This window comes from Rana temporaria, chromosome 1, assembly GCF_905171775.1.
Source record: "Rana temporaria chromosome 1, aRanTem1.1, whole genome shotgun sequence".
NCBI lineage: Eukaryota > Metazoa > Chordata > Amphibia > Anura > Ranidae > Rana > Rana temporaria.
This window is the reverse complement of record NC_053489.1, coordinates 321,735,080-321,749,571: the sequence shown is the minus strand read 5'-3', so window position 1 is coordinate 321,749,571 and position 14,492 is coordinate 321,735,080. Positions and strand designations below refer to the sequence as shown.

The 14,492-nt window shown below is 40.5% G+C and overlaps 1 protein-coding gene across 3 annotated transcripts in view; it reads left to right on the top strand.

The window, feature by feature from the left end:
• Positions 1-14,492, top strand: part of CNTLN (centlein) — a 424,230-nt gene that overhangs the window by 174,287 nt on the left and 235,451 nt on the right. For all 3 annotated transcript variants that reach the window (XM_040360158.1, XM_040360150.1, XM_040360168.1), the window contains exons 12-14: positions 1,771-1,896; positions 5,010-5,131; positions 7,145-7,270. In XM_040360158.1, the coding sequence (XP_040216092.1) occupies positions 1,771-1,896; positions 5,010-5,131; positions 7,145-7,270 (374 nt within the window). The remainder of the gene's footprint in view (positions 1-1,770; positions 1,897-5,009; positions 5,132-7,144; positions 7,271-14,492) is intronic.

Here is a 14,492-nt window from a genome sequence, read left to right as displayed (position 1 = left end):
GCGTCGCACGACCACGCAATTGTCAGTTAAAGTCGCAAAAAATCACCTGGTCAGGAAGTGGGTAAATCCTTTCGGGGCTGAAGTGGTTAAGGTTAAAAACCTTCTCTAGTGCAGTAGCCCCCCAGAGCCCCCCTTTTTCTTACCTGAACCCAATCGTTCCATCAAAGGGGACTTGTACAGCAGCTTCAGACGCTTTCTCGGGTCCTCATTGGATACATTGGTAGCAGCACAGCCATTGGCTTCTGCTGCTGTCAATCATATCCAGTGACACGGAGAGGGGGCCCGAGTCCTGCTGTCTGTGTCAGGCCTCGTACACACCACCCAACAAGTCCGATGAAAACGGTCCGCGGACCGTTTTCATCGGACATGTCCGCTGGGATGTTTTGATCTGATGTGTGTACACACCATCAGACCAAAATCCCCGCGGACAGAGAATGCGGTGACGTATATGACACCGACGTTCTTTGACGTGGAAGTTCAATGCTTCCACGCATGCGTCGAATCAATTCGACGCATGCGCGGGATTTCGGGCCGCTGGTTATACGTCATAACCAGCGGACATGTCCGATGAGTCATACTGACCATCGGACATGTCCGACGGACAGCTTTCCATCGGACAAGTTTCTTAGCATGCTAAGAAACTTTTGTCCGCTGGAACCTGTCCGATCACCGGGAAAAATGGCCACTAGGCCCTACACATGGTCGGACATGTCCGCGGAAACTGGTCCACGGACCAGTTTCAGCAGACATGTTCGGTCGTGTGTACGAGGCCTCAATGGACACAGCAGAAGGACTCGGGAGTGCGTCTGCACGGGTGTACCCTTAAAATGCAGATCTCCGAGAGGGCACTCGATGTGAGGAGGAGCCAGGAGCGCCGCTGGGGAACCCCAGAACAGGAGGATTGGGGCCATTATGTGCAAAACCCTTGCACAGAGGAGGTAAGTATAATATATTATAAAAAAAAAAAAACCTTTACAACCCCTTTACCTCTTAGAGCAGTGCAAACAAAGCATTTATGTTCTTGCCAGGAGAACACTATTTTACACAAATATATTAGGATAGGGTTAATATTGGGTATGTTCAGATGTAAGCTACCCACATTAGGGGAGGGTGTGATTTTGTGCATTTTGATGTTGCATGAGGCAAGGAAAGAAGCAGCCATATATGAGAACCCATGCAAGTTTAATAGCCCTACTTTTTATATCTCTTACCTGATTGTTATACAAAGCTGTATATAATGTAAGCACATATTCATGTCTCTAGTTAGCAACATTATAGTTAATGACCATATGGTCATTATAGTATAAGATGTTCTGTCTGTTGTATTTATATTCCTCAAGCATATTGTTCCTTCTACTTCACAGTGTGTTAAACTATTTCAAAGGGAAAAAATCCTTTCCCCCTAGTTTCCGGTTGTCCTATCAAGTGTAACCTTGGACCCTTATAGAGCAATTAGACCATCCTCTATCCCCTCCTTTGTAATGAGGTTTCTTACATTCCTGAGTCTATAACCCTTTAGTCTTCCCTAATGGGACATCATTATTCTGAAAGAAACAATGTAAATGTAAATGAATATTCTCATTAACGAGTCACAGAGAAACCTTTAGCGGTAGCACTGTGGTAATTCTGCTTGTTATTTCTCCAGTATTGCAGGCAGGATTTTTTTTATAATTCATTATTAGTATTCTCAATTACTTGTTCTTTAATTTTGCATGTCTTTCATAATCCAATGTTCAACTCCTTCAACCATGTCCTTGTTTTATTCTCCAGGTGCAACCTGTGAAACGTTCAAGGTCTCTGTCCCCAAAGGGCTTTTCTAGAGAGTCCAAAGAGTTAAAGAAGCTTAAGATAGCAGAAAAGAGGATTGAACATTTAGAGAAGACACTGCAGATTAAGGTGAATGCCATAAAGCTATATAAACCAAGTGAAAAACCTGACAGAATTAAAGGTGAAAAACAGCCCTCTAATTGAGCTGAAGGTATTTTTCGGGGATAAACTGGAGACTTAAAGATTTGGCTTCAGGGGTATATTTTAATGTAACACAAAATATATTAATTTGTATGATTTTCTTTCTAAACTGCTTACCTGATACAACATTATTAGCTTACCTTCTCTTAACATCAATGCTATGCTGTAACAAACACATATTCTCACAAACTGAACATGAAATGGTCTCTTGTGTAAGATCATGGATGACAGCCTTTGGGTAAGTACTGTCTCAAAAAAAACAAAAAACTATTGTAATGGGATCTAAATTGTGTCCTTTACAATTTAGATGTATCCATAGCATGTTGATGAACTTTTGCATTGTGCAGCTAAACATAAGCCAAAAGTAGGCAGATCCTATGATTTTTAGTGTTAAGGTTAGAATACTAAAAGCTAATTGGTAGCTAATACTGTAAGTGTTCAGACTATATAGTCTATATTTCACTTTTATGCGTGAAACTCAATAATCGATTATTTTTAAACCTTTCTCTAATCATGTTTACTGTTTTTGTCAATTGAGGTTTTGTGGTCCTTCAGTGGATGGCAGACCTTATATACTTTCCCGCATCATGCTATCTTTTGTTACTTTTTTATGCATTCTGTATTTATTAATGTTTAGTGTTTATTAATGTTTTAATGTTTAATGAACAAGAACTACAGAAACCATAAAATAATTGACCAGAAGTATATGGTATCTTAAAACACCAGATAGTATGCAGCATAGAGGAACATCAATTGTTAAGTCAAAAACAGCCATCATTCAAGGAATACAGATATGGAAGATAATTAGGATACATAATTAGTAAAGGAAGCATTACTTTAACTTGACAGTGACTAGAAGACAGCATTGCATTCAATAGTCCATCATGACATTCCCTTTCCATTTAAGTACCTGTACAGGTTGAGTGGGCTGCCAGAGAAGGCTGAATAGAGGAATGTAAAAAGAAAATGGCCAACGCTGTATGGTAAAGTCAAGATTGAAAGGTAGCAATATCCATCTAGTTAAGCCAATTAAAGAAAAAGGGGAGTCAATAACATACTGAAAAGAAAAAAAATTGAGAGGGAGATTGAGGCACAGCTGACCTTGAACCAGAACCCTTACAATGTATAAATGATCACACCAGGGTAGCTGGTAGAATGTACTGTGTGACAATTGAGCCTCCAGATCACACAGGCATTGATTGTTTAAAGTCATCCTTATAAGTGATGTCCAGCCAATAGTAAATTTTAGACTATGCGGTTTACAGTGAAGTGGTAAGACTTTTCATGATCCTAATGTCCTCCACTCGTCTAATCCACTGTTGGATGTTTGGTGAAGAACAGGACTTCCACAGTGCTGGAATACAGGAAAGAGCAGTGTTTATGAAACACCAAGCCGGGGCAGGGGGACCCTAATTCAGGTCTCTGCTGGCTGATGCATTTCGAAGGACAAACCTTCTTCAGGGGCCTAGCTACAAATGGTTTGATCAGTAGTATTTGTACCTTCACAGACACACCCATGACGTTGGGAGTGATTGTCCCTCCCATGGGATAGAATGAGAGAAAGTGGGGAAAGGGAATGTTAGGATCATAATTAAAATGATAGTAAAACGGAGACAACACTTACTATATATTCAACACCAGCATATCCTGAACTCTATTTTATTCTTACAATAAATGAATGTTGGATAATTCACTAGGCCATTGTGCACTCTTTTCTTTTCTTGTTTGGCCAACACATTTTAAACATGAGTTAGCAGAGAAGGACAACAAATTATATAATGACAAGATTAAGAGCAAGCTTGATTTAAGTTGATTGTTACCTGCTTTACTTCCCTATAACAAAGGTAATACATTGTGCTTATCAGTTTACATGCCTAGCAGAGATTGTCAGATGTGGACATGGGTGATTAGACAAAGCATTTATTTTACTTTTAAAGGATCACTAAAGTTATTATTATTTTTTTTAAATAACAAACATATTATACTTACCTCCACTGTGCAGCTCATTTTGCACAGAGTGTCCCCGAACCTGGTCTTCTGGGGTCCCTCGGTAGCTGTCTCGGCTCCCCCCCGCAAGGACTCAACACCTTCATGCAAGCAAGCTCGTATGGTGTTGAGTTCTTGCGCGCGTGCTCCTGTGATAAAGCCAGCGACCAACGGTTAATAACATCATAAAAAAAAACAAGAAATACAATTATGAGTAACGTTATGTGAACCTGATAAAGAGAGAAAAATATAAGAAAGGAAAAGGAAAGGTAAAATAACAAAAGGGTTAGAAAAGAAAGGAGAGAGGAAAGGGAAGGGATCTCCGAGGCAAGGTGTGTTTCCAATCATATATTCAATATGAGAAAATGAAAATGCATGAGAAATTTACCCAGGCAATAATAGGGTTGCATCTAAATTAGAAGATAGGGAATGTGTCGTCCAAGGGAGCCATATATTCTTGAATTTAGGAATTATGTCATCTGTTATAGCATCTATTTTGGCATGAACCATGGCTTGATTAATTCTACAATTGGTTTCAGTTAATATCAGGTATGAGTTTTCCAGGCTTTAGCAATTGTTTCACGGCTGTAGTGATCTGTAGCAGTAGCTTGAACTGATTATTAGAGAGAGTTATCGGTTTTAAATTCAAAAGCGCAATCAAAGGATCAGGAAGGATGGACACTGCAAATAGTGTCGAGATCATGCGGAATATGTCTTCCCAAAATCTTTTGACAATTGGATAGGTCCACCAAATATGGAAATGTGATCCAGGTTCAGTGCAGTCTCAAAAACAAGAGGAGGGGTAATTGGGGAAACATTTCGCAATTCTGGTAGGAACGAAGTACCAATACTTATGTATTTTTTAAGCCATTGAAGCAGCAAAAGTTAACATTTTACAAATTGTGCCAGGGGTATATAAACTTATGTGCAGAAATGCCTACATAATCTGAAACAAATCTACATTTTCTTGTCGCACTTTTAACACCTTTCTATTTATGTTTTGATAAACTCCAAATGCAGTGTATTAATTGACTCATATTAACTTGTCACCCTAGATACAGCAAAATACAGAGCTTTGGAAAGCACATGAAAATCGCAAAGAAAGGTTGCTGGCATTACAGGCCAGTTATAGAGGACTCAAACAGCAAATCGAGAATGAGGAAGAGGGAGGTGCCAGGTGGGTTCCAACATTGTTATTTATTGATTTGCCAAGCTGATCCAGTTACATTACAGTTTATACAGAGTACCTCTGTAATGTGGCTATATTACTTGTTTCTCATGCCGGTAGATCCATTGCTTTACCGCTCCTCTCACTGACAGGGTGGCAATTCTGTTTGGTCTGCAACGTTTTAGATGAGCAAAAAGTTTTAAATATACTTGAAATGATTGACAATCAAATGAAAGCCCAATACTTTTTCAGTTGCATTTTCTTTTTTTACTATAATGGTCCTCTAAATTTGTAGTGCCTTTTTGTAAGATTAATCCCTTCATTTGTTTAGGCAGGTTAATGGACATTTATCACCAGAGCACATGTCAACATTGCAAGATTTCTTTTCACCTTCTATTTACCATAAAGTTTGAGATTTCCCATCATTTTTGTTGTCCATTGTCACCAAGACAAATAGGATGATACTTCCCCGATGGGAACGTGTAACGCATTAAAAACATAACTGGCCTTCTAATTCTTTCCCTAAAATAAAGGTCTTGATTGTGCATACTTTTTAATTTTTTATGTTATTTAATTATGTGATTATAGCTTGTATGTTTCCTAAAAATTGTTCTTTTGCAAGTGCCTTATTGTGATATATTTGGAAAACTGGCTATATCAAATTGCTACTGGTGGGCATTGTAATTATCTTTGTTGGGATGCACAGATACTGGTATTGGTGCTGATACCGAGTATTTTCACGAGTGCTCATGAAAATGCTCCTGATACTAAAACTGATACCCTATGGTGCGATTTGCATCCATACAGAATAAATGGGCGCAAATCTCACTGCAAAGAATTGCATGCGTTTTGAGCAGGAATGCCGTGCTATTCCTGTCCAAATCTCACGTGATTTCCTGCACTGCTCGAACCCAGGTTGAAATCATTATGACAAGCTTGGTTTTACACAGGAGCAGTGGGGAAACCACTTGCGATTCGGGCGGGAAGTCAAAAGCTGTCATGGCAGTTTTCCTGATGGGAAAACTGGTCGTGTGTACGAGGCATAAGAGAAGAAATATCTTAACAGAAAATCTTTAGAGTGGGGACACAGCGCATGTAAAACCTGGCTTTGGCAAAAACTCTTTTCATCCGGTTAGCCAAAACCTAAAAAAAAAAACACAAAAAAACAGCTTTGCTTGAAGTTAGGCTTTGATGCAAAACTTTAATAAAAGATTTATTATTATTACCATTATGATATATAAACCAAGAAAACCAGGCGCTTCAATCTGCATGTTTGTTACTTGTCATTGACTAAGTAATGAAGCCAGAGGGCTAGCTTGGTAGCCAGGCAGACAGCATTTTTCAAAGAAGCATTCAACAGATGCAGCCTTAATGTGATTGATTGTAAAGGCAGAAGTTTTTTTTTTTTTATCTTAAAGCCTTCTGTGTGCAGCAGCCCCCCTAATACCTGAGCCCCATCTCTATCCAGCAATGGGCACAAGTCCCTTGGCTGTCCGGGACTCTCCCTCCTGATTGGCTGAGACTTAACAGCAGCGCCATTGGCTCCCGCTGCTGTCAATCAAACTCAGTTGGCCAGTCAGAAGAGAGATGAAGCGGAGCCAGGCCGCAGCCCCTGTGCCTGAATGGATACACAGAGCTGCAGCTCGGCTCGGGTGCCCCCATAGCAAGCTGTTTGCTGTAGAGGCACTCAACAGGAGGGAGGGGCCTGGAGCTCCAGCTCAGGACCTGAGAAGAGGAGTATCCAGGCTGCTCTGTGCAAAAACAACTGCACAGGTTAGTATTGCATGTTTGTTATTTTAATAGAAAAAAAAATAGACTTTACAATCACTTTAATTATCCCTCATTACATGTTTACTTTAAGATCAACACTTAATGTACCAAAACACCATTCTGATCAACACATCTACACACAGATTTGGTCAGGCCATACCTTTCTTAGGGCTACTCTGCTTAATAGGGTATTGTTAAATTAAGATATTCAGTTGCTTGATCACTTTTATTAAGGATGTATTTATCTGACAGAGAGAAGTTTCATAGAAAGAAACTTGTTCGTGCAGATCCCTCCGAGCTCAGACACGAAGACTCAGATGCTGTATGGAATGAACTTGCACACTTTAAAAGGGAAAACAAGAAGCTGTTGGTGGATAGGTAAGTGTTTGTTTTATTCTGTACAATTCTGTTACAACTTTTACTTTTTCACTGGCAGATAGTGTACACAGCCAAATTTTTAGATGATCGGGTACAGTCAATATTTTCATTCTCCGTCAGCTGGGGCAGCTGAGATATTTGTATTATTATGCGATTACCCTAAGTTTGAACACTGTAAAATAATGCAGATTTATTAAAACCTCTTTTTTTATTTATTTTTTATTCGAGTGTGTAGTCTACCATGGGCCATACACTCTAAAGAGTATCAAAAGTCAAAACTTTTTATTTTAATCATACAATTCAGGACCCAGGGTTCTTGGACCATGGGTTATATGCAGTGGCGGCTGTTGCTCAAATTTTTTTTTTTTTGGGGGGGGGGGCGCAAACAAACAAAACAAACAATTGCAGCCTCACCATGCCCATCAAACGCAGCCACTGTGCACATCAAACACAGCTACTGTGCCCATCAAATGCAGCTACTGTGCCCATCAAATGCAGCTACTGTGTCCATCAATTGTCGCCACTGTGCCCTGTAAAATGCTGCCAGATTGCCCCCACCCGGCACTTACCTTTTCTGGGGTCAGCCATTCTGTTTCCACCGTCCCTCGATGTCTTCTCCCACCCTCGATGACGCTTCAGCCAATCAGGTTACCGGTAACCAGAACCAGTGAACCTAATTGGCTGAGACGCCTGTCAGTGTTAGCCAGGGAACACACCCCCTGTGCGTCCCCTGGATAACTATTTGGAAGCCGATTACAGCCTGAGCTGCTGGCTCTGATAGGCACTTCCAAAGCCAACCAGCTGCCATTATTCAGAAGACTGGCGCTCACCAGGGGGCCGGCCATCTGAATAGTGGGCGGCAGCAACAATACATAGATTCATGCAATGCATGAATCTATGTATTGTCAGTGGTGGTGCAGGAGCGAGAGGGGGCGGCACTCCTGTGCCCTCTATGGATGTACCGCCACTGGTTATATGCCATCACCTTCAGGTAATTGGACACCGGCAAAGCTTTACTGGAAACCAACCCCCAGTATACCCATAAAACCTACCCACTCTGTGAGGCTCTTGTTTTTTGCTTGTGTCCTTTAGGTAATGGACTCCTTTTCCTGTTTGGTGAATATTTTTTTTTGTTTTACATTTCATAATTGTTCCTTTTTTTTTTTTTTGACTGATGCTTCTATCAAGATCTGACTATGTATCGCCCTATGGCTCGCTAACAATTTCTGGATAATTTTCCCCTATAGAATTGTACCAAGACAGCAGGGTCAGCCTGTAATGTTTGCTTTGTACATGGATCAATGTGTGAGTTAGCCACAGGGATACATACCCAGGGCCTTAGTCCATTTCTATGGTATCCAGACCCTGAAAACACCTTTTGGGGGTATGCCCACTGTGACTGGTAAAACCTAGATTCTGACAGGACCAGCGGCATAGACAAAGTAAGATACGGTTTTCCTGTACTTTTACATACTGGTTCCTGCCTACACATATTTTGTTAGATTATTCCCTGAATAGATAGTAGCCATTACACCATATCCTTTTATCCTGCAAGACACACTACAGTGGTAAGCACACAAGAGGTTTGAATGCCACAAGATAATCTACTCGTGTGTGCTTTTTCCCTGATTATTATTGTCTTGTTTACTCAGCCTTATAAATAACATCTTTATAACATTTACCTATTAAAAAATTTGTGGTCTTTTTTTCCACTTTATTAGCGGACATGGCTCTCTGGCTAGTGAAGTAGTGCTCATAAGAGCACTTATGTCCGCCATTTCTCCTGATGACACGAGAGAGACAAACGCGCACACACACACTTTCTTTTCAGCACAAAAAAGAAGGTTCTTAGCCTCTCTCTATTCTGGATCAAGACAAGTGGTCCTTGTATAATGATTGGCCCAACTCGGAAAGGTATGAGAATAGATGGATTGTTCTGGCTCTTTTGAGAGCTTTGGCTCCCCTGCTTTCTGCATTCTATCTGAAGCCCTCCTCCTCTTCTTTCACTACATAGGTAAAAAGTCACCATGGTAACTAAAAAATCCCCTGGCAACCAGGTCATCCTATTCAAAGGCATCTTTAGGATCTAACACCCAGGTCTCAGGCCAGTGGCCCCTCTATGCTTGGTGGTGTTCTGTTAATAATTGTCAGTATCACTGCTAGGCATAGTTGTAATCATTAGTCACAGATTTCCCCCTTGCACATCTACTTGTCAGATAGGGTTTTTATATAGAGAAAGTATCCCCCATTATAGGTACTTGGGACTTTAAAGGCAACCAATTGGAGACAAAATATGAAAAAAGTAGAAATTGTACTAATGAAATTAGTTAATCTGGTGCATACATCACCATATATAGAGCATATAAAAGAAAATGCAAGGTTAGATCATAAGTGTCTGGTTATTATTGATGTTGAGCCTGACGCGTTTCAGTACAAATAGAAAGTCCTTTCATCAGGGGCATTCAATGCAGGGTATTGCTACCATAACACATTCTAAAAATAGAAATACAAATGAAAAACAACAATTACACATTACAATCATGATCAGGAACATGAAAAAAGAGCATTGTTGAGGCCAGGTCTGAGAAAGAGAGCATCCTCAGACCTGGTCTTAACTATGCTCTTTTTTCATGTTCCTGATTGTAATGTGCAATTGTCGTTTTTCATCTTTATTTTTATTTCTATTCTTAGAATGTTATGGTAGTAATACCCTGCATTGAATGCCCCTGATGAAAAAAAATCGTCCTATTTGTCCTGAAATGCGTTGGGCTCAACATCAATAAGAACCAGACACTTGCGATCTAACCTTGCATTTTGTTTTTATATGTTCTATACATGGTGATATATGGACCAGATTAACTTTTATATTTCATTAATACAATTTCTACTTTTTTCCTATTTTGTCTCCTATTGGTTGCCTTTAAAGTCAAAAAGTACCTATACTGGGGGGTACTTTCTCTATATAAAACCTGGGTCTCATTTGGTGGATATATACAAATACTTATCAGATAGGAGGATACTGCAATCTGCACCTCTCAGGGGTATCCGGAAAACACTGGTTGCCTGTCTTTGTGTTTAATGATTGCCACAATGGTTTTCTGCTATAAGACAATAGGGACTTTATATACAGTACTGTGCACAAGTCTTAAGCAGGTATTAAAAAAATGCTGTAAATTAAGAATGCTTTCAGAAAAATACATTTTAATAGTATATGGAAAGTGTAACGGAACGTCCCACACTCCGTTTGAATGCTTCCGTCATTTTCCACTTCCTATCAGTCTGGATATAGATATCGGATATTCCAGCTGCTCTCAACACACAACGAGACAAGACTTGTTTGTGTGCTAAACATGGAGTGTTTAATATTACCAAGAATGCAACCTTCTATACAGTTTAAAGAGGAGGTAACCAGAACATAAATTAACATGAGCTAATTAACTAATCATTTACCCAGACAAGGTGACTCCGAGGTATGACCTTTCAGAGTAGACGTCCCGTCTCCGCATTCACCTGCTATACAATACACATTATCATAAGTGTAAACACAAGACATCTTCACACAATAGCAGGGCCAATTAGCACAGAGAACAGACAGATGGCTGGAGGTGATGGCATTAGCATCTAACAGTATGAATGAGTCACTCTTACAATTAACCCGTTGAGTTCAGAATCAACAACCAGTAAATAGTTCTTTACAGATATCCTGGAATATATTGTGGATAATAATCCCATCTCAGGTAGTCCAAGATATAATTTCTCAGTTATCCTATGCCCCTAGTTGTATTTTAGACATAAGAGGGTCCGAGTCTGTCACATAAAGTAAATGAACAGAAGAGAAGCTAAAATCAATATTTGGTGTGACTACCCTTTGCCTTCAAAACAGCATTGATTCTTCTATATATACTCGCACAATTTTTAAAAGAACTTTGCAGGTAGTTTTTTTCAAACATCTTGGAGAACTAACCACACATCTTCTTTGGGTGTAGGCTTCCTCATATGCTTCTGTTTTGTCATGTAATCCCAGACAGACTCTATGATGTTGAAATCGGGGCTCTCTGGGGGCCAAATCATTGCTTCCAGAACTCCTTGTTCTTCTTTACACTGAAGATGGTTCTTATTGATATTGGCTGCATGTTTGGGGTCGTCCTAGTGCAGAATAAATCTGGGGCCAATCACACGCCTCCCTGATGGTACTGTATGGCATGATGGATAAGTATCTGCCTGTATTTCTCACCAGTGAGGACACCATTGATCATGACCAAATCTCCATCTCCATTTGCAGAAATACAGCTCCAAACTTGCAAGGATTCTCCACCATGATTCACTGTTGCCTGCAGACACTCCTTATGGTGCTGCCCGTCCCAAACAAACTGCCTTTTGCTACAGGCAGATATTATTTAAGATTTGGACTCATCAGTCCAGACCACCTGCTGCCATTTTTATGCACCCCAGTTCCTTTGTTTTCATGCATAGTTGAGTCACTTAGCCTTGTTTCCATGTCCTGTGCATGAAAACCTAGAAACTGGGGTGCAGAAAATGTCAAAATGTTAAAAATTATATAGCTGTAGCAAAAGGCAGTTTGCTCACGAATAGATGGAGAGCGTTAAAAAAAATAATAATAATAAATTAATTGATAATAAATAAGTGTCTGCAGGCAACAATACGCACGGTGGAGATTCCTTGCAAGATTGGGGCTGCATTTCTTCAAATTGAATTGGAGATTTGGTCAGGATCAATGGTGTCCTCAATGATGCGAACTACAGGCAGATACTTATTATTATTATACAGGATCTATATAGCGCCAACAGTTTACACAGCGCTTTACAACTTGAGGGTAGACAGTACAAGTACAATACACTTTACTACAGTAGGAATCAGAGGGCCCTGCTTGTTAGAGCTTACAATCTTGTATTAAGAGATACAAGAGATAATAACTGTGGGGGGGTGTGCTGATGGAGAACATAAATGCACAGCTGTTCGGTGGGGGCCAGATAGGCTTCTCTGAAGAGATGAGTTTTCAGGGATCATCTGAAAGTGGACAAAGTAGGAGAAAGCTTGACAGATTTGGGTAAAGCATTCCAGAAGATGGGAGAGGCTCTGGAGAAGTCCTGGAGGCAGGCATGGGATGAGATGACAAGGGAGCTAGAAATCAGGAGGTCTTGTGAGGAGCAAAGACAATGATTTGGTTGGTATTTTGAGACTAGGTTAGTGATGTAGCTGGGTGCCAGGTTGTGGATAGCTTTGTAAGTTATTGTTGGTATTTTGAATTCAATTTGTTGAGTGGCGGCTAATGGAGGGATTGGCAGAGTGGTGTAGCAGACACTCAGTGGTTTGTAAGGTGGATGAGCCTAGCAACAATGTTCATGATGGACTGAAGGTGGCATAGCCTATTTAGAGATAACCAGGGAGTGGATTCGAAACTTTGTGGTGACATTCGTTAAGAAGGGGCGTATCTTGGAGAGGTTGAGGTGGCAATCTTTGGATAGTGATTGGATGTGGGGCTGAAATGATAGTTCAGAGTCCAGGATTACATCTAGGACCTTGGCTTGGGGGACAGTTTGATAATTGAGCCGTTGATTTTCGGAGAGGAATTGGGGGAAGTGGCACTTGGAGGAGGAAAGCTCATGAGCTCGGTTATGGATAGGTTAAGTTTGAGGAAGTGATGTGACATCCAGTCTGTCAGTAAGTTGGCGATGCATGAGGAGACTGATGGAGAGAGCTGGGGGGGGAGGAGAGATAGCGTAGGATGTCATCAGCGTAGAGATGATATTGAAAGCCATAGAAGACAATCAACTGACCGAGGGAGTTGGTGCAGATTGAGAAAACCAGAACCAGGGAGAGGTGTGATTGGCCCCAAATGTATTTTGCAGTAGGACAATGACCGCAAACATTCAGTCAAGAATTGCTGTTTTGAAGGCAAAGCGTGGTCACACCAAATATTGATTGGATTTGGATTTCTCTTCTCTTCATTTCCTTTCTGTTTTGTTAATTGAAAAAAAAAAAACTTTTAACGCTTCTATTTCTGAAAGCATTCTTAATTTACAGCACTTTTTCACACTTTTGCACAGTTCTGTATATGCAAGACAGTGAGAATAAACATTGCCAGATCAAAAGCTCATTGTTGCTGGCTCCTACATTTCAGAAACATTTTTTTCAGATCTGTCAGAGATTTTCAAGAGAGGCTATAGACGGTGGCACCAATCATTCGGGAAAACCTGGCAACACTAATAATTGCATTCTGCCAGCAGGGAACGTTCCCTGCCCACAGAAAACAATAGCATTGCAGGAGGGATTTCCTCATCAACACGTACTGTATTGATGGGGGAATTGAGCAATTTTATTTTCTTCCTTCTGTGGTGGAAGGAGAGATAATTCTATAAGGAAGGCAACGCTGGATAAACTGGTTAGATTGGCAAAGCCTTTGTACCCCACGGCACACATCAACTATTTGACAGGAAAAATTGGTAGCCTGAGGAGTCCATATAATAGGGAGCACAATCTGGTCCAGGACTCTGAGAGATCGGGTACAGCAGCAGATGACCTATAAGCGTGAATCATCTCTCACCATACTTCTACTAAGAGATTAGCAGAAGGAGCCCAAAGGGTGGTGTACTTGGTATCAAACTTCCCTTTTATAGTACCATCGTACGTCACTGCGTTCTGGGCGATCAGAGTTTCCGACAACATTTGTGCAACCGTGTGTATGCAAGACAAGTTTGAGCCAACATCCGTCGGAAAAAAATCCACGGTGTTGTTGTCGGAATGTCCACTCGTGTGTACGTGGCATTAGAGTCATGTTACTATCTGCAGTCAGTACAATATTGACAAGTGATTCATTAATGTCACAACAGTTCGCTAGATAATTTGTGGGGAGTACTGATCCTATTCATTATTTGCAATTCTTGTCTCTTAGAACACTAACAGTTTGCATCTACGACATTTACCATATGTTTAGGGCCATCATTTGGACCATATCCTACTTGGGCTTGAGTTTTATGCTAGGTTTCATATGCAGTGCAAATTCAGTAAATCTTTACAAAGTACCCGATAGGTAAATTAAAGCCAGACTGAACCTTAATTTTCAATCTGCAAACTGCATTCTAGGTACATCAAAATTAAAGGGTGTTTAATGTTGTACAGTTTACTTTCTTTCTGAAGTAGCCACAGCCTGAGTAGGAAAGCCTAACCCATGCCTGCATGGTCAAGCGTGGAACCTTCACTT